This window comes from Staurois parvus, unplaced genomic scaffold (assembly GCF_062004578.1).
Source record: "Staurois parvus isolate SC_StPar_1 unplaced genomic scaffold, SC_StPar_1.0 ptg000834l, whole genome shotgun sequence".
Classification (NCBI taxonomy): Eukaryota; Metazoa; Chordata; class Amphibia; order Anura; family Ranidae; genus Staurois; species Staurois parvus.
The window spans coordinates 168,393-188,620 of record NW_028318630.1 but is presented as its reverse complement, the minus strand read 5'-3'; the positions used below and the strand labels follow the sequence as shown (position 1 = coordinate 188,620).

General features: G+C 41.3%; 1 protein-coding gene across 1 annotated transcript in view; it reads left to right on the top strand.

Annotated features, from left to right (window-relative positions):
- LCA5 (lebercilin LCA5) overlaps positions 1-10,445 on the top strand; it is a 30,145-nt gene extending 19,700 nt beyond the window's left edge. The window contains exons 7-8 of the mRNA XM_089655343.1: positions 3,045-3,198; positions 8,652-10,445. Coding sequence (XP_089511469.1) covers positions 3,045-3,198; positions 8,652-9,430 — 933 coding nt within the window. The 3' untranslated portion in view covers positions 9,431-10,445. The remainder of the gene's footprint in view (positions 1-3,044; positions 3,199-8,651) is intronic.
- The last annotated feature ends 9,783 nt before the right edge of the window (positions 10,446-20,228 follow it).

The window sequence follows — 20,228 nt, the reverse complement described above, 5'->3', positions numbered from 1 at the left end:
AACGACCCATTTTCCTCAGAATTTCAGAGAGAAATGCACTGTAACCAGCATGTACAACATTTGCTGCCTTCGTTCCTTAAATAAGGGCAATAATTGCCACCTGTTTTTCAAAGAATGAATGACCTCACTAATAGAGCTCCACACTGCTATTATTTTGAACATGCCCCTTTCAATTAGTGATTCAATTACACAGAATCAGCAGCATGCATGTCATGACTGTTGGGTCTGTTGGATTTCTATTACTCTACTACACCTGCTAGTAAATTATTTTTTTCCATGTAGAAATATCATTTCTACCAAAAACAGTGATTGATCAGGTTAGTGATGTCTGATTGCTATTATTTTGAACACAACTGTATATAAAATATACAGTGTGTTATTGTTTGATCTGTTGCCCCACAGCACATTGACCACAGGGGGTTTCTTGCTCAGCACTGTCACATACATAGAACAACTTGTATTTTTTCAGTGAATACAAGGCATTCTCTGAGTGGATGAGGTGGAGGGTCGGTGATGTCACATTCTACTCCATGTCTAATCAAAGAACGCTTTGTATTATTGAAAAAAAATATAAGGCATTCTATGAATGGTAGCTTTCCCAAGTGAGTGACCTTTTTTTTTTCAGTGTACAATGGGGCAGCTGCATACATAGAGCCTGAACAGGACCCCTGATGATATTGGCTATCACTGTAGTAGATACAACTACTGCAGAAATTTTCAGTGGTTCGTCAGTTATGAGAAAGGCACCATTACATAGGATTTATATAGCCCTAAGAGTTTATGCAGCACTATCCAACATAAAGGAAGACATTACAGCCCTATAGTTTTACTTTAGTGTGGATTCCTCTTATTCATTGGTATTATGGTGATGGTTGCTACAATGCTGCCCCTATCAATGATTCTTGGTATTCTATACTGTGATGATGAGGTCTGAGCACCCCCAAACTGAGTAATAAATACTGTGGTACCCTTTTTCTGTTCAAATTTGCAAATCTACAATGCAAGTTAAATTAACATTTTTGTCTGCAGGTTAATAATACACCTGAACCACAAGCATCTTGAATTCTATTCCAACAGACAACTTTTCAATTGAATAAACATTTCACTTCAAAAGACCTTTAGTTAAGCTGAGGAATTGTCATTGGCAGTGTTACAATAAAATGAATTAGTGGAATACTGATAACAAAACATCTGCTAGTAAGAGCGGCTTCACACTGCCCTGGTGCTGTTCTGCTGCGTTTTGGGCAAAGTGCAGCTAACCCGCGGGTTAGTTGCACTTTCCCATAGACTTTTATGATGTCCCACGGTTTTGGTGTGGTTTCAGGAAGGACACTACAGATGCAGCATGTGGGAGTTTTGGAGCGCTTTCTGAAACCACACCAAAACTGCAGGACCTAATACAAGTCTATGGGAAAGCGCAGCTAACCCACATGAAAAACACGGGTTAGCTGCGATTTGGAAAAAGCGCAACGGGGCAGTTTGAAGCCACCCAAGGGTCTATGGTATGTCTGCTCACAGTATATTTATACAGGCCTATGATATAAAACCAGATCCCCCATTTTAATGGAACTGGAAATGATGTGTGGAAACCAGGCTTAAGTAGGTATGTCAATTGACATCTGCTAGCCCAAGCGAATGCCTGCCATACTTATATCTAAATTTTGCCAGTTTAGCAGGTACCGGACGAATTTCGATCAATGTATGGGCAGTCTTGTACAGAAGTCGGTCTACCAGTCGCCTTCTGTACAACCAGCCTGTTGGATTTTCCTTGCTCGATCAGCACTGCTGGCTATAGCTAGCAATGCTGATCAGTGTATTCTGATGGCAGCGAAGTCTCCCTTCTATCAAAATACAAAAGGTCAGCGTAGTTGATTCCCCAAATCCATCTTGAATGTGTGGATTGGGGGAAATTAAAAGAGAAGTATGGCTCCCCCCCCCATGTATACTTACCTAAGTGGATGCAGCATCAGTCCGATGCTGCATCTGTTCCCCATTGGCTCTAAGGGTGAGAACTCAGCGATCACATGACATCTGATTGCTGAGTTCTCCTCTCTGCTGTGAGAAGAGAGCGGTGACTGTCAGTCACCGCTCTCTGCTTTGCCTCCCCAGCGCTCACTGGAGTGCTGGGCTGCGGATGGGGAGGGAGCGGCTCAGGCTCTCAGCGGCTCACTGAGTGGCTGATCCAGGTGCCACTCCAGACTCTGGGGTGGATCCCGACTTTAAAGTTGGGATTTTTTTCCCAGCCTGGACTGGCTGAGTGACATCAGCTGACAGTGGACTTCAGCCCTCTGTTAACTGAAAACTGGTCACAGGAGTGCAAAACGAACTGCACTCTTGTGACCCACAGAAGTACAGCCAAAAGAGCTTTGGCTGTACTTCTCCTTTTATGTCTTTTTCGTTCCAACCCACTGGTTGAATGGAAAAAGACTAATGTATGAGCTGCTTAACAACCTATTAGACCAGTTTGTTTGCCCTATCATAAAATATTTTATCCTGCAGAAAACAATACGCATTCCTGGCTAATTATCTTTTTCTGCAAATATTTTGTTTGCACCATTTTACCTTTTTAAAATCAGCAAAAATATCTGTAATACACTAAGCCAGAATGTAAAGAATCCCTGTCTCTTTGAAGAGCACTACTATATTTGAAATCTCTGAAATATCACTGTTTCGGTGTGGATTAGACATTTCTTAAGTCATAATTGTTGTCACAGATATTGTAAATGGTTTGCGTTTGCAACAAAACTCACGGTGGCAGCTGTTTGATGTGTAACAGGTTAACTGTGTACTTAGCTCAGTGTTGATCTTTTTTTAAATTTCCTGATACCTAGATTGTGGTCCTGTAATCTGGAAAATCTTTGTGCAGGGTGAGGCTGAGCGTGTCATTGTCACATATTTGGAACAGTGGTGTGAGTTTACCCTGTGTTTTTCCCTAATAGTGGCAGCGTTTTGAGATCAGGCCTGCTGTTGTCACACATATGGCTTAGAATTTTTTCATTCACGTGAAAACATTACTTAAGATATTTTGTTCATATTTTCTCAAGGAACAAGATAGTCTTGCAAAGCAGATTAAAGAGGAAGCAGAAAAGCTAAAAAAAGAAAAAGAACAAGCAGAAAGAAGACGTGATCTAGAAGAAAAGCTCAACAGAGATAAAGAACAAAAGATTTTGGAGGACAAAGCAAGAAAGCTGCGTGATGGTAAGGAAAAATCTTACAAGAAGCTAAGAAAACTTATGTTTATTCAAGAACTACTTCTTTCTTCCACAGGCATAACACTATAATCTGGCCTTAGTTATATAATAGAATCAGTTTACATGGTACTGCAAAATGTAAAAGAGGTATGCAGATTTAACTTTAACTAGCTTGTGCAAAGACCAATAATTATATGAATAATGCAGAAACCTAAAAAGCAACCAAACAGGTTTCCTGTTCTTTAGGGTTAGTTTACTTTTACCAAAAAACTGCATATGCCGATGAGGGATGTCTGTAGTTGCAAACAAGCTGTGCAGCTTTGACTGAAGTTGAATAATGCTATAGGTATAGGCCATTTGTGTACCATATAAAGCCTGAACTGAAAATTCCCAGCACATTGCTAGGCGAGGCCTAGCTCTTACTGTTCACCATCACATGAGTGTAAAACCTTTATCCCAAAAGAAACAAAAAAAAAGTTGATGTAACTGCTTGTGTAACTGAAGTGAGCACTGGAGTTCAGTTTCAATTTGTTAGTGTACTTTAGTGTTAGTTTACTTTTACCAAAAAACTGCATATGCCGATGAGGGATGTCTGTAGTTGCAAACAAGCTGTGCAGCTTTGACTGAAGTTGAATAATGCTATAGGTATAGGCCATTTGTGTACCATATAAATCCTGAACTGAAAATTCCCAGCACATTGCTAGGCGAGGCCTAGCTCTTACTGTTCACCATCACATGAGTGTAAAACCTTTATCCCAAAAGAAACAAAAAAAAGTTGATGTAACTGCTTGTGTAACTGAAGTGAGCACTGGAGTTCAGTTTCAATTTGTTAGTGTATCTAAATCTGCTAGTACATCACTCCCCCCCCCCCCCCCCCCCCCAGAGTGAGAATGCTGCTGTCCAAAGATGTCCCTGTGCTTCTTCATCCAGAGTGGGGGCCTGCTAATACAGGAGGTGTTACTTGCCAGATCACCAGGTGAAAACGGGGCAAGAAAAGCCAAAAAAAAGAAAACTAATGCAGCCACCACATCTAATGACTGGTAAGCTGCCATATATTACATTTGTGGTTTTGGGTTTAATACAGCTTTAAATGAGGCTGCATCAGTTTTTCTTTGCTTCAATTTTTTTTTTAACTCCTTTTTTCTTTATTTTCACTTGCTGATTCTGCCAGTAACACACTTCTTGTCTCAGGGTGGATAAAGGAGCTGTGGAGACACCTTTGAGCAGCAGCATTCTCACTCTGTGGAGGGCGTTGTGTTAGATGCAGTGGCAGATTTAAACAGACTTGATTCACAATTAACAAAATACCAATTACAGCAACAGGTTTTTTGTTTCCCCTTTGGGATAAAGGTTTTACATAAATGAATAAAAGTGGACAATTGTAAGCACCTCTGTCAATGTTAAATGGTTTGTCTCAAGCATCTGCCACTTTATTCGCAGGCGCAGCTCACTGTACAAATTCGGCAACACCGAGTTTAACAGAACGCATGCGCTAGAGTGACGTCATGCCTGCCTGGCCAATGACACCAGCCGGCATTTGGGACCCAGAAGCCGGCTGCCTGAAGATGTCAGTGTCCAGGCAGGGAGCTCCAGGACAGCGCATCGCTGGATCGAAGGTGAGTATAAGTTCTCTTTAAAGGAAGTTTAAAAACCGGTTGAATCACCAGGTGAAAATTAAGGAAAATGGCCAAAAAAGAGAAAAGAAACACAGCTATCACATCTAAGAATTAATCATCTACAATATATTACATTGCGTCTGGGGTTTAATACTGCTTTAAGATTTAGTAATTTAAATCCCAGGTGAATTTGGGGTGCTTTGTGAAATGAAATCCAGAAGTAGAATACACAAAATGTAGCTTAAGTTTAATTGATTAAACTTTCTGGCTTTGGCAAAGTTGCAGTTTTGGCTGATAGCTTAGGTAACTCACTGCACTTACACTTGTTGTCGGAATCTATTATTTAACTAACCTTTAATGGGAGAAATACAGGGTTTGTGATTGCCGACCTCCTTCTAAAGCAGTGTTTCTCAACCTTTTTTCAGTCAAGGCACTTGTTTAAAATTCTGCACAATCTCAAGGCACTCCATTTAAAATGTAAAAAACGAATTGTTTTACATGTTGCAATCCCCCACACATGTAAGACACCCAAAATTAGAGGTAGGGCCGGTGCTTCCCCTATGCAAACTAGGCAGCTGCATATGGCACACTACCACCTAGAAGCGCCTGGGCGCAGCTCAGGCCACCACTCTCTCTGTGTGGCGTATGGACTCCTGGAAAGAGTTCTTAATTTCTCTGCAGAGTCCCCCTCTCCTCATACACTGGGCATGATGCTATCTTTACTCTGCACAATTGTCTCACAGCCTGTCCACACACATGAGCATTTGGTGTCTGGGGCCAGTGTAGCAGCTGAGCTTCCTTTCCTTCCAGTGTTCCTCTCAGACTCAGTCCCTTACTGCAAGTCGGCTGGTGGTTGCTGATCACTGTGGAGTTTTGTATTAATGTCTTTTTTTTGTTTCTCTGTCTGGTTAATACAGTTAATTTATATTTTGTTAATCTATATTTTGTCTTTAATATTGATGCTGGTGGCATCTTTTGGCACCTATTTTTGCAAAGTAAAAGAAATTCAGCAGTTTTGTGTTTTGTTGATTTGATATTTTCTACTGGTTTTAAACATTTTTTTTTTTTTTTGGAGGGGCACAAGTACCTGGTCTTGCCTAGGGCACAAAATAGTCTAGCACCAGCCCTGATTAGAGGTGATTTATTCTTGTGCAAAGCAAATACACTTTTGCACAATGGTACTGACTAATATTCCAGCATTTCTTCTCCCTCAGCTCCCCCCCACAGATAAGATGGCCCCAGTGCTGACAAGGATGCTGAATACGTGCCTGATGTCCTCAATATCAAGCGATGATGTAATTGGCTGTTAGGATGCCGTCAGCTAAAAGGCTGCAATGGTACACAATGAAAACCTGTGGCTTTGTGTAACAAAAGACAGGATTGATCCATCTCCTAGCTTGTATACAATATTTGGGCAATTTTAAGGCATTTTTTCAAGGCACCCCTGAAGAAACCTAAAGGCACCCTAGTAACAAAAAAAAAAAAAAAGGCTGTTTAAACAATTCTAGTTGTTTGGGTGTTATTCTGATCTGCTGGCTTTAAAGCAGTATTAAACCCAAAACCAAAAATATAATATACAGTCAGGTCCATAAATATTGGGACATCGACACAATTCTAACATTTTTGGCTCTATACACCACCACAATGGATTTGAAATGAAACAAACAAGATGTGCTTTAACTGCAGACTGTCGGCTTTAATTTGAGGGTATTTACATCCAAATCAGGTGAACGGTGTAGGAATTACAACAGTTTGAATATGTGCCTCCCACTTGTTAAGGGACCAAAAGTAATGGGACAATTGGCTTCTCAGCTGTTCCATGGCCAGGTGTGTGTTATTCCCTCATTATCCCAATTACAATGAGCAGATAAAGGATCCAGAGTTCATTTCAAGTGTGTTATTTGCCTTTGGAATCTGTTGCTGTCAAATCTCAAGATGAGATCCAAAGAGCTGTCACTATCAGTGAAGCAAGCCATCATTAGGCTGAAAAAACAAAACAAACCCATCAGAGAGAGAGCAAAAATATTAGGCGTGGCCAAAACAACTGTTTGGAACATTCTTAAAAAGAAGGAACGCACCGGAGAGCTCAGCAACACCAAAAGACCCGGAAGACCACGGAAAACAACTGTGGTGGATGACCGAAGAATTCTTTCCCTGGTGAAGAAAACACCCTTCACAACAGTTGGCCAGATCAAGAACACTCTCCAGGAGGTAGATGTATGTGTGTCAAAGTCAACAATCAAGAGAAGACTTCACCAGAGTGAATACAGAGGGTTCACCACAAGATGTAAACCATTGGTGAGTCTTAAAAACAGGAAGGCCAGATTAGAGTTTGCCAAACGACATCTAAAAAAGCCTTCACAGTTCTGGAACAACATCCTATGGACAGATGAGACCAACATCAACTTGTACCAGAGTGATGAGAAGAGTATGGAGAAGGAAAGGAACTGCTCAGGATCCTAAGCATACCACCTCATCAGTGAAGCATGGAGGTGGTAGTGTCATGGCGTGGGCATGTATGGCTGCCAATGGAACTGGTTCTCTTGTATTTATTGATGATGTGACTGCTGACAAAAGCAGCAGGATGAATTCTGAAGTGTTTCTGGCAATATTATCTGCTCATATTCAGCCAAATGCTTCAGAACTCATTGGACGCCGCTTCACAGTGCAGATGGACAATGACCCAAAGCATACTGCAAAAGCAACCAAAGAGTTTTTTAAGGGAAAGAAGTGGAATGTTATGCAATGGCCAAGTCAATCACCTGACCTGAATCCGATTGAGCATGCATTTCACTTGCTGAAGACAAAACTGAAGTGAAAATGCCCCAAGAACAAGCAGGAACTGAAGACAGTTGCAGTAGAGGCCTGGCAGAGCATCACCAGGGAAGAAACTCAGCGTCTGGTGATGTCTATGCGTTCCAGACTTCAGGCTGTAATTGACTGCAAAGGAATTGCAACCAAGTATTAAAAAGTGAAAGTTTGATTTATGATTATTATTCTGTCCCATTACTTTTGGTCAATTAACAAGTGGGAGGCACATATGCAAACTGTTGTAATTCCTACACCGTTCACCTGATTTGGATGTAAATACCCTCAAATTAAATAGAGCCAAAAATGTTAGAATTGTGACGATGTCCCAATATTTATGGACCTGACAGTATTGCAGCTTTCCAATCCTTAGGTGTGGTGGCTGCATTAGTTTTAGTTTTTTAAGCTTTTTTTCCCCTCTGTTTTACGTAAATAAAAGCTGATTATTGTAAGCATCCCATCAGTGTTAAATGATTTGGCTCATCGCTTTAACTGCTACATCTGCAGGACAGCTTGTTCTGTTGAAAAACAGAGTCACTGACAGGATCATGAGGTGAAAATAAAGGGAAAAAAGAAAGCTAATGTAGTAAGTAAGTAATTGGTAAGCTGCAATATAATAAATGTTTCCTTTAGGGTCTAATTCCACTTTAATTTGTCACTGATTTGTAATAAGTTTGCAGATCAGGAAAGTCAGAAACATTTATCAGCATAATTGTTCTAGGTCAGGAACTCAAATTATTATGGCAGGAGGGTCAGCATGACAGCCAGGTATCTAGGATTTTCAAAAAGAAAGGTCATCAATGAAAGCCTTCAGCTCTCTGTCATGACAAGTTTCCATTAAATGAAATGAATGATTTTAGCTGGTAATGTGTGTCTGTATGAAGCAGAAGAATATGTGTCAGAATACTGGCTGGAAAGGAGCCATTTCATTGTAATTGAAACAAATCTAGTGAAATGGTATGGCATTATTTTAGTTTTTGCTTGGGCCATATATAGTTCAGTTCAGAATGTGTACTTTGTTTTACAATCTTTGCAGAATGGGAAAAAGAAGAGATGGAAAGAAAAAGAAGAGAAGAGCAAGATAAACTTCTACAGAAAGAAACTATAAACAAGTCTGAAGAAGACAGACTTAGAAAGGAACTTTTGCTTGCAAAAATGTTTGAAATTGACAGGGAGAACCAGGACCCATTTTACTCAGATTCCACTAAACATAATTCTATGATGACTGTTGGGGATGCAGCAGGTAAAACTGACATGGCAGACACAAAACAAAAAACATACAAGTTCACTGAGCCAACTGAGAAATTGTTTAATGGACTTCCAGTTCAAGGAGGGCAAGAGAAAGATGCCCCAAGTCATAGAAATGAAATCCCGGTTGTCAACACTGGCGATATTACATTTGGGAGCTATACCCCATCTTTTGGGAAAGGAAGGTCGCCTGGTAACAGCCAAAAGAAAAATGTGTCTGCAGAGCCTATTGTAAGCACTACCAAGCTGGATATAAAGAAGGAAAAGAAATCAAATTTAATGGAACAGCTTTTTGGCGGTAGCTCCACCACTGTACTTCCTTCCGTTTCAAAAGGCAGTGATCAGACTGGTTTTTCATCCAGCAGTGATAGAGTTACTGACAGTGACACAAGTAACACTCTGACCTGGGAGCAAAACCACAAACTTAAAGGAAAAGGTGACATGCCCTTCACCAACGATGGCAAAACCCTGAGCTCAATTAGACATCGCACACAGCACCCACCTGGCAGGCCAATAGTAAAAGCTATTGATTCCTTAGAGGATGAAATCGAAGAGGTAGCTTTATAGAAACATGGTTTATAGACATGTATGTGCCTGATTGCTAACTTTTTAAAATTCCATGTCAGGGCATTGTATACTATTTTAACTGGCCATATTTTATGTTAGTGTCTTTTAATAAATTATTGGAAATATCTATAATGATTAGTTTAAATACTATTTACGTGAACGGTGATAATTTAATGCCAACCGCACGCTGGGCATTTAAGCCCTGACACATGGGCTCTGGTGTTTTAACTGCAGGCAACCTGTAAAACTCTGAGAGACTGTCAGCTGCTGCGGCTGGACAGTGCTTTTAGCAGTACTAACTTTTAGAGCAGTATGTGTCCAGGGACAAATGCCTGGAACGTAGACATCTTGTGTTCCTGGTATTCATCCTTGTGGGTATACTGTCCTATATGTCAATACCTCTAGTTGCGCTGCCCAGCAGCAGTTGTCAGACTTTCATATAGAGTCTGGACAGTGCACTTTTGCTCTCCACCCACAGCTAAACCCCAGAGCCCCATCCACTGGAAATAAACACCCAGTGTACATGGGACCTAACTCGTAATTGGGCATTGTGATTGTACATGCAGAAGAACAATTATTGTTGTATAGGTTGATTTTGCAATGAATAGATATTGTCCCTTTTTTTGCGTGTTTAAAATAAGAGGTGTTTGTTTTCTCATGAAAGAACTCTGGTCCAAATGAAAACTTATTTTACAACTTCTAGGGATAGAGTTGTTCACATTCTGTGAACTTTAATCTGTTATCAATTGTGTATTGGCTACTGAAGGTGAAAGGGCAGCTATTTTGCTAATGAACCAATCTCTGAAACCAGACAGCCAGAATAATTTTCTGTGATTGTCCTATTTTAAGGTAACTGTACATAAGAGGCATGTTTTGTTTGTGTGTTATCCCCACTAATGTCAAGGACAACATTCTGAAGAGGAGTGTCAACATACATCCTGTTTTTTTTCTTTCCACTTTTTTTTAAAATCATGACAATACAATAAACATTTTTAGGTGGTTTCTTTTCTTGTTATAGTGAGGCTATTTCATGTCTTTCAGGCAAGCCATACAAATTTTAGATGTCTCTTTTCCAGCCCATTCCCCCATCTATATTAAATGGCGCCAGTGGAGAAATATCCCCTTCCAACTGTTGCATTGAAACAGCCATAATACCTGCAGCTGTCTCAATACCCGAACAAAGACTGCATTTGATTGGATCAATTACTTTCCACCCTGCTCCTTCAATTATTTTAATTTAAAATTTTTTGAGCTAAGTGGTGCTGGCTTAACAAATTTCAATAGCTGGCATAATCTTGAGATCCCAGTTGTCAGCTGGGCAATTCTGAGCTTTCAGCTATAGCAGGGGAGAATATTTAAAAAGCAGGGATGTTCGATTCCTATCGCCTGACACCCGGGACATGTAGTTCTGGGCGTTGGGCAGGTAGTTTTTTTTTTGTTTTTTTTTTTTCTACCTTTAGCCCTGGTGCGGGCAAGCAGCGGGCTCTCACCTGTCAGGTGGAAGCATTTGGACGGTAGTGCTGTAGCCCGATTGCTTGCACACAGTGCCAGCCTCTCCCCCACATAAGGTCTCCCGGGCTCTGCTTGCCCATCTGCGGGCCCTGGACCGGCTCACCTGCGTCGGCTAGAGAAGAGGGAGGAGAGCAGACACTTCCACTCCCCTCCCCTTCTTGTCCTGACCTGGAAGTGATGTTATGATGTCACTTCCAAGTCCCCGTTGAGAGTTTCCCAGCCATGGAAGTCGGGAAAGAATGTAATGCGGTGTGAAAGTGTTTTTTTTTTTTAATTGTAAAAAATGAAAGTTACATCCAAGCACATACCATCCAACCCGCCCAAAAAATTGAGGCCCCCCACATTTAGGCACGTACAAACGTAAAAGCACATGCTAGGGCACCTACGCATGAAAGCGTCGATTGCGATACACATGTCATATATCGCCGTGCATGCCAGAATGAGAGCAATAATTCTAGCACCAGACCTTCTCCATAACGCTATACTGATGAGGTATAAGGAGCTTGACTCAAACCAACTATTTGAAGCAGCATAAGTTTTTTTTTGTTTTGTTTTGTTTTTTTGGTTTTTTTTTTAACCCAGATTGTCACTGTATTGGGTTTGCTGCTTCACAGATATGTTTGCTAATGTTGAATAGCTCATTGCCTCTGCAAAAGCCTTGGAAAGGTAACCTAACTCTTCTCCATCTTGCCATACCCCTATGTGTGAAAACTTTAGATGCTCCTTAAAGCTGTCTTTACTCCTGCAAACCTAGCCCTGCAACCAGCTCCTGCTGATATTTCAGTATGCTGAATGGAAGCTAACTGGATTACGACAGAGAACAACCAACATGGACTGCACAGTTAGAGTAATAAAACAACTCCCTTCCGCTCTGCTTTTTTTTTGTGTGGATGCCATAGAATATGTCATGAGACAGATTTCCTGAACGGCTCCAATATCCATTCACATTCTGAAGCTGCATGCAAAAGGTGCATCACACATACAGTGGATATAAAAAGTCTACACACCACTGTTAAAATGTCAGGTTTTTGTGAAAAAAAAATGAGATGAAGATAAATCATTTCAGAACTTTTTCCACCTTTTATGTGACCTATAAACTGTACAACTCAATTGAAAAACAAACTGAAATCTTTTTTGGGGGAGCAATAAACATAAAAAACTAAAATAATGTGGTTGCATAAGTGTGCACATCCTCTTATAACTGCGGATACAATCACATTCAAAATCATGTTAAATAGGAGTCAGTACACACCATCATTTTAAAGTGCCTCTGATTCACCCCAAATAAAATTCAGCTGTTCTAGTAGGTCTTTCCTGACATTTTCTTAGTTGCATCCTACAGCAAAAGCCATGGTCCGTAGAGAGCTTCAAAAGCATCAGAGGGATCACATTGTTGAAAGGTATCAGTCAGGAGAAGGGTACAAAAAAATTTCCAAGGCATTAGATATACCATGGAACACAGTGAAACGGTCATCATCAAGTGGAGAAAATATGACGCAACAGTGACAAGAACTGGATGTCCCTCCCAAAACTAATGAAAAGACGAGAAGAAAACTGGTCTGGGAGGCTGCCAAGAAGCCTACAACAACAATAAAGGATCTGCAGGAATATCTAGCAAGTACTGGCTGTGTGGTACATGTGGCAACAATCTCCCATATTCTTCATATGTCTGGGTTATGGGGTAGAGTGACAAGACAGAAGCCTTTTCTTATGAAGAAAAACATCCAAGCCTGGCTAAATTTTGCAAAAATACATCTGAAGTCTCCCAAAAGCATGTGGGGAAATGTGTTATGGTCTGATGAAACCAAGGTTGAACTTTCTGGCCATAATTCCAAAAGATATGTTTGGCGCAAAAAAAAACACTGCACACCACCAAAAGATCACCATACCCACAGTGAAGCATGGTGGTGGCAGCATCATGCTTTGGGACTTTTTTTTTCTGCAGCTGGAATTGGGGCCTTAGTCAAAGTAGAGGGAATTATGAACAGTTCCAGATACCAGTCAATATTGGCACAAAACCTTTAGGCTTTTGCTAGAAAGCTGAACATGAAGAGTAACTTCATCTTTCAGCATGACAACGACCCAAAGCATACATCCAAATCAACAAACGAATGGCTTCACCAGAAGAAGATTAAAGTTTTGGAAAGGCCCATCCAGAGCCCAGACCTGAATCCAATCAATCTGTGGGGTGATCTGAAGAGGGCTGTGCACAGGAGATGCCCTCGCAATCTGACAGATTTTGATTGTTTTTGCAAGAAAGAGTGGGCAAATATTGCCAAGATGTGCCATGCTGATAGACTCAGACTCATACCCCAAAAGACTGAGTGCTGTAATAAAATCAAAAGGTGCTTCAATAAAGTATTAGTTTAAGGGTGTGCACACTTATGCAACCATATTATTTTAGTTTTTTATTTTTACTTCCCTCAGCCTAAAAGATTTCATGTTGTTGTTCAACTGAGTTGTACAGTTTATAGGTTACATTAAAGGTGGAAAAAGTTCTGAAATGATTTATCTTTGTCTCATTTGTTTACATCATAGAAACCTGACATTTTAACAGGGGTGTATAGACTTTTTATATCCACTGTAAGCCTTTCCAAGGAAGACATCTGTTTGGTGAGGCACTTGACCAATTCATTAGAGGTCCTAGATGGGAGGTTTTACTTCCACAGTGTAAGGTGCCAAAAACCCTCTTCTCTGGAGCCCCTAGCTCTTCAAAATACAGAGCACCTGTCTATTCTTATCAAGCTTCAACTTCCAAACCTAAGTCCAGGCTTTCATTTCAGTGCAAGACTTGGTGTTCAAAACTCTACCCTGTGACCGTTTTTTTTCTCTTAAAACAACTAAAAATTGCACAAGGACAATCAGATGTGCAGAATACACTCAACCATCGCTTGTCCCAGGGAGTAGTAGTTCCAGTACCTCCCCAAGACAGGTTCAAAGGCTTCTACCCAAGCCTATTCATGGTACCAGCATCCAAAATCCTTCAAGTTCCAAAAGTTTACATAGAATCAGCAGGATCAGTAATTGCCTCTCTGAGACAAGAGAAATACATGGACATCCAAGATGTCTGCATGTTCCCATTTGCCCACCTCATCAGTGCTTTCTGAGCTTTGTAATGGCAGACGTCTAAATCAGAAAATAGCCAATTCAGATGCTCCAGGCTTTTGGCTGGGTAATCAATTTCAACAAATCTGCTCTCCAGCAGTCCCTTCATCTGGAATACTTGGGTCCTGAACACATCCCAAGCAAAAGTCTTTCTCCCAGAAATGAACTTTCTCTAAGAGCACATATTTGAGAACTAAGATCCAAGAAACATCCCACAATGAGATTGTCCATGAGAGTTTTAACCACTTCCGCCCTAAGCCTATTCTGACACGCTCCTCTGATGTGTTTTGCCCTGCGTGGGGGCTTAACCATAGAGGTGAGAGCAACTGAGATGGAAGGCTTTTAAACATCATTAAGCCAGTCATGTTGATATGTTGCAGAACCAGCTGAAAGTGATCCAAAGATATTATAAAAATGAAAAGACTCCAAGCAATTCATATTAACCCAAAAAGCCTAGACCCATAAAACAAAGATTTATTGGTTCACCAAAATTACATAGTTTGGTTAAAAAAAGACACAAGTATATCTAGTTCAACCAATAAAAAAAGAAAAAAAAATGTTTATTTACAAACAAAAGTAAAAAATGATACAGTCCTATATACACAATCATATACCCACAGTTGATCCAGAAGAAGGCAAATAACCATAGCAAAGCATGATCCAATATTCTCCAGCAGGGGAAAAAAATCCTCTCTGATCCGCCAGCAGGCAATCTGATATCCCCTGGATCAAAAAAAATGTATACAGTCAAAAAAAAGTTATACAAAATGGTTAAAATCATTGTAGAACAACATATTTTAACCACTTCCCTAGCTGTCATTTGGCTATAGTGCAGTCGCCCACTTCTAGGAAGGCTTCATATGACATTCTCTCAGTACGTGCGGCCCCAGCGGCGTGTACTTTGCATTTTCTGTGATCGCTGTGTCCTTTAGACACAGCTGATCACATGGCATGGTAAAAGGCCAATCACAGCAGCCTTTTACCATGTGCTCAGTTGTGTCCAATCATAGCTTACCACCATGTTAAACACACTTGCCGGTTATCGGCAGTACTGTGACAGCGTGAGGAAAGCACTGCCAATAACCGGCAACTGTTGGCAGTACTGATCAGTGAAGCCCCAAAAGTGCTGCCCATAAGAGCCCAGCAGTGCTGCCCATCAGTCCTGAACAGTGCTGCCCAGCAATGCTGCTAATCTATGCCCTTTAGTGCCACCAGTCTGTACCCATCAGTGATGCCTATTAGTGCCCATCAGTGCCTCCTCATCAATGCCCACCAGTGCCCCTCATCAGTGCAGCCTATCAGTGCCGCCTCATCAGTGCAAACTCATTAACTCACATCAGTGGAGGAAAAAAAATTACCTGTTTGCAAAATTTTATAATAGAAACAAACAAAACTTTTTTTTTTTAAGTTTTGCTCTTCCTTCATTTATAGTGAAAAGAATAAAAAAAAACCCAGTGGTGATTAAATACCACCAAAAGAAAGCTCTATTTGTGTGAAAAAATTATAAAAATTTTATATGGGTACAGTGTTGCATGACTGCGCAATTGTCATTCAAAATGCAACAGTGCTGAAAGCTAAAAATTGGCCTGGGCAGGAAGGGGGTAAAAGTGCTCAGTAGGCAAGAGGTTAAAAAATGTATACAGTTATGGTTAAAAATACTGGTACCCCTCCATTTCTGTCAGATAATGGAACACTTCACCCAGAAAATTGTTTCGATTACAAATGTTTAGGCATTTTCATGTTTATTTCTTTTGTTTGTATTGGTATAACACAAAAAAGTGGAGAAACATAAAGCCAAATCTGACACATTCCACGCAAAACCCCAAAAATGGACTGGACAAAATTTTTGGCACTCTCAATTTATTAATATTATTATTATTATACAGGATTTATATAGGGCCAACAGTTTGCGCAGCGCTTTACAAAATGAAGGTTGACAATACAGTTACAAACAATTTTGTACAAGAGGAAACAGAGGGCCCTGCTTGTTAGGGCTTACAATCTAGGAGGAAGGGTTGAGTGATACAAAAGGTAATAGTTGTGAGGGGATGAGCTGATGGAGGAAATAAATGGCAGTTTACTAGGTAGAAGCAGGATAGGCTTCTTTAAAGAGTTTTTCAGGGATCATCTAAAGGTGGAAAGATTAGGAGACAGCCGGACAGATTGGGGTAGGGAGTTCCATAGGATGGGAGAAGCTCAGGAGAAGCTTCTCCCATCCTAGAGTTGAGCATGGGAGGAGGTGACAGAAGGTCATGGGAAGATCGAAGAGAGCAGTTTGATGGATATTTTGAGACCAGGTTAGTGATGTAGCTGGGGGCAGAGTTGTGGATGGCTTTGTAAATTGTCAGTATTTTGAATTTTGTTTGTTGGGCGAGTGGAAGCCAAGTGGAGGGATTGGCAGAGAGGGGTAGCAGACACTGAACGGTGGTAAGGTGGATGAGCCTGGCAGCAGTATTCATGATGGACTGGAGGGGGGATAGCCTATGTAAAGGTAAGCCAATGAGGAAGGAGTTGCAGTAGTCGAAGTGAGAGATAACCAGGGAGTGAATTAGGAGCCTTGTGGTATCATTGGTTAAAAAGGGAAGTATTTTGGAGATGTTGCAGAGGTTGAGGCGGCATGATTTGGACAGGGATTGGATGTGGGCCTGAAAGGATAGTTCAGAATCCAGGGTTACACCTAGCACCCTGGCATGCGGTGCTATTGATCCTGACAGAGAAATCAGAGGAAGAGGCACATGGGGGAGGAAATATTATGAGCTCAGTTTTGGATAGATTGAGTTTTAGGAAGTGGTGTGACATCCAGTCTGAGATGTCTGTTAGTAAAACGGTTATAAATGAGGAAACTTGATGGGGTGAGTCGAGGAGTAGAGAGATAGATTTGTGTGTCATCAACATAGAAATGGTATTGGAAACCATGGGAAGCTATCAGCTGACCAAAGGAAGAAGGGTAGGAGAGGTCCAAGGACAAAACCTTGGGGGACCCCAACAATAAGAGGAGTAGGAGAGGAGGAAGTAGAGTTGTAAGTGACACTGAAGGTGCGGTGAAATAGATAAGATTCAAACCAACGGAGAGTACAGTCACGGAGACCAAGTAAATTGTTTTTTGAGGAGGAGGGGGTGGTCAACTTAGCCAAAGGCAGCAGGGAGGTCCAAGAGCAAGACTACACAATAGTGACCATTGGTTTTAGCACATAGTAAGTCGTTTGTGAGTTTTAAGAGAGCAGTTTCTGTGGAGTGTTGTGGGTGAAATCCAGACTGAAGGGGATCAAGTAGGTTATTCTCAATAAGGTGGCAGCTCAGCCAGTTGTAAACTAGATGTTCAAGGAGTTTGGAGGCAAAAGGGAGTAAGGAAATGGGTCTTAGGCTGGATTGGTGGGGTCCAGTGAGGCTTTTTTTAAATATGGGGGTGACTAGCACATGTTTTAGAGAGTTGGGAAAGATGTCAGTAGAAAGGGAGAGAATGAAGATATGAGTTAAAGAATGAAGGATAGAGCCAGAGAGTGACCGTAGTATTTGCGAGGGAACAGGGTCCAGGGGGCAGGTGGTTAGGTGGGCTTTAGAAAACAGTTTACCAACCTCCTCTATAGTAGCTGGGTTAAACGAGGGAAATATAGATTGTACAGGTGGACAAGGAGTGTAGGGTGAGGGAGATATCTGTACAGTGGAGATCTCATCATGAATTGTATCAATCTTATTTTTGAAGTGATTAGCGATCTTTTGGGCAGTGAATGAGTTAGTGGGTGGAGGTAAAGAGGCACGAAGTAGAGATAAAGGTAGAAAAGAGTTGATGGGGATTGCGTGAGAGGGTGTTAATGAGAGTGCTAAACTAGGTCTGTTTGGCAGTGTGAAGACAAAAATTGTATTTTTAAAGGGCATATTTATATTGGTTGAAGTCTTGCTGAGTCTTAGTCTTTTGCCATAAATGCTCAAGAGTACGGCTACGTTTTTTGAGGCATCTGGTATTGTTTGTTTGCCAGACCTGTAGCGGTCAGGGCCTAATTCTGTGTGTAGTGAGGGGGGCCATTGTGTCCAGGGTGCATGACAGTGAACTATTGTAGACAGAAGTGGCCAGGTTGGGGCAGGACAGGGCTGATATTTTGTCATAGAAACAATCTGTTGCTGAAAAAAGAAGAGAGGGGTTAAGATAATGAAGGTTTCTACGGGTGACTGTTTGGTAGTTGGAAGACAAGGAGGAGGAAGCCAAGGAGAGAGTGAAGCTAATAAGGGAGTGATCAGAGAGAAAAGGAAAGTTGGTGAGGTTGTAAGGAGTGCATAGGTAGGAGAATACAAGGTCAAGGCAGTTACCATTTGAGTGAGTAGAAGCATGTGTCCATTGTTTTAGGTCAAAAGAAGTGGTTTCATTCAGAAGTTTAGAGGTAGCAGAAGTGTTAAGATTCACAGGAATGTTGAGGTCACCAAGAATGATAGTGGAAATTTCAGAAGAGAGAAAGTAAGGCAGCCAGGCAGAGAAGTCATCAAGGAAGCTTGATACCGGTCCAGGAGGCCAATAGATCGCAGCATTTCTTAAAGAAACTGGAGAGAACAGACGAATACAGTGAACTTCAAATGAAGAGAGGGACAGAGAGGGAGGTGAATGAAGGACCTGAAAAGTGCTTTTTTAGGGGATAGGACTCCACCTCCTTTCCGTCCACTAGGCCTGGCAGAGTGAGTCCAGAGGAGACCACACATGGGAGAGAGAAAGTCAGATTCATGAAGCCAGGTTTTCATAATTTCAAGCAAGTTAAAGGAGTTTGATAAAAAGGTCATGGACAGAGATGAGTTTGTTACAGACAGAGCGGGCATTCCAAAGGGCACAGGAAAAGGGGAGGCTGGTTATAGGAAGAAGAGGAATAGTAACTAGATTGTGTGTATTGCGGCTGCTGTTGGAGGATAGGCGGTGCCGGGTATGTTGATCAAAGGAAAAATATGGCAGCCCAGGATTTGGGGAAATGTCTCCAGATGTATGACTTATATGGAGGGACAGGTTCCAGTGTCCTGGAGGTTTTATTAGTGTGTGGGTTCAGAATTAGCAGGAGTTGATGAGTACAATAGTAAGGTAAAGAAAGGAGTGAGGGTGATATATATAAGCTGTGGGGTGGAGAAGAGGGGTGAAGGACAGAGGGTTTGAAGAGAGAGGACACAACTGTGAGAAGGGGGAGTAGGGAGTGCATGTATCAGAGAGGAGATGAAGCAGATTGGATAAGAGCTAAAAGAGCTGGATGGGGAAACAGGTCACCTGTAGTCTGATTAGTATTTGAAGTTGTCTGCTGTGGTTTCTTGCTTTGTGCATTCGCTGAAGTACAATGCTCAATACTTAATTCATGATCAATACTTTATTCATGATGATAGTTGCCAATGCTGCTCCTGGCTGTGCCTCCCCTAAGGAAGGCCTAAATTTATACTGAGTTGGGTGGGGGTATTGCCAATTAATCAATTAGGAATGCATAGCAGAGACACATGGCTAGCAGGGCAAACTTCTCACACCAAAGGAGGACTACAAGAGACAACAAGAGAGCAGAAGGGCAGAGTTGTAAAGATTAGGATCAGCTCATAAATGTGGGTTAGACAATAAGAGCAAAATAAACACCACAGTATTCATACATGGCATGGGTCATATTACAGATGGATATTGCTCGCAGGCATTTACCATATAGCACTGCGGGGTGAATTAACATTCATACATGGCATGGGCGATATAACAAATGGATATTGCTCACAGACATTTACCTGTGTTGGGATAGAGAAGAGTTATTCAGATGATGCAGAGCTGAAGTTCAATGCTCAATACTTAATCCAAGACCAATACTTTATCCATGATGATAGTTGCCAATGCTACCCCTGGCTGCACATTTATTATTAATATTTGGTAACATCCCACTTGCAAAAAAAGAAATTAAATAAACCGCTTCCTGTAACCATCAATTGGTTTTTTACACCTCTCTACTGGAATTTTGAACCACTCTTCTTTCGCCAACTGCTCCAGGTCTCTCTGATTGGAAGAGTTCATTTTCCAACTGCTGTTTTCAGATCTGAGCTTTTATGAACACTGGCACCTGCTTAGTGTTTGGACTGCAGGACAAAGTTTCACAGTGCTTTGAGCACATAAAGTTCTTTATGCATGGGTCACAACTTTTCTTGTTTGCCAATGTCCCATTCCTCCTGTAAGTATCAGTATAACTCA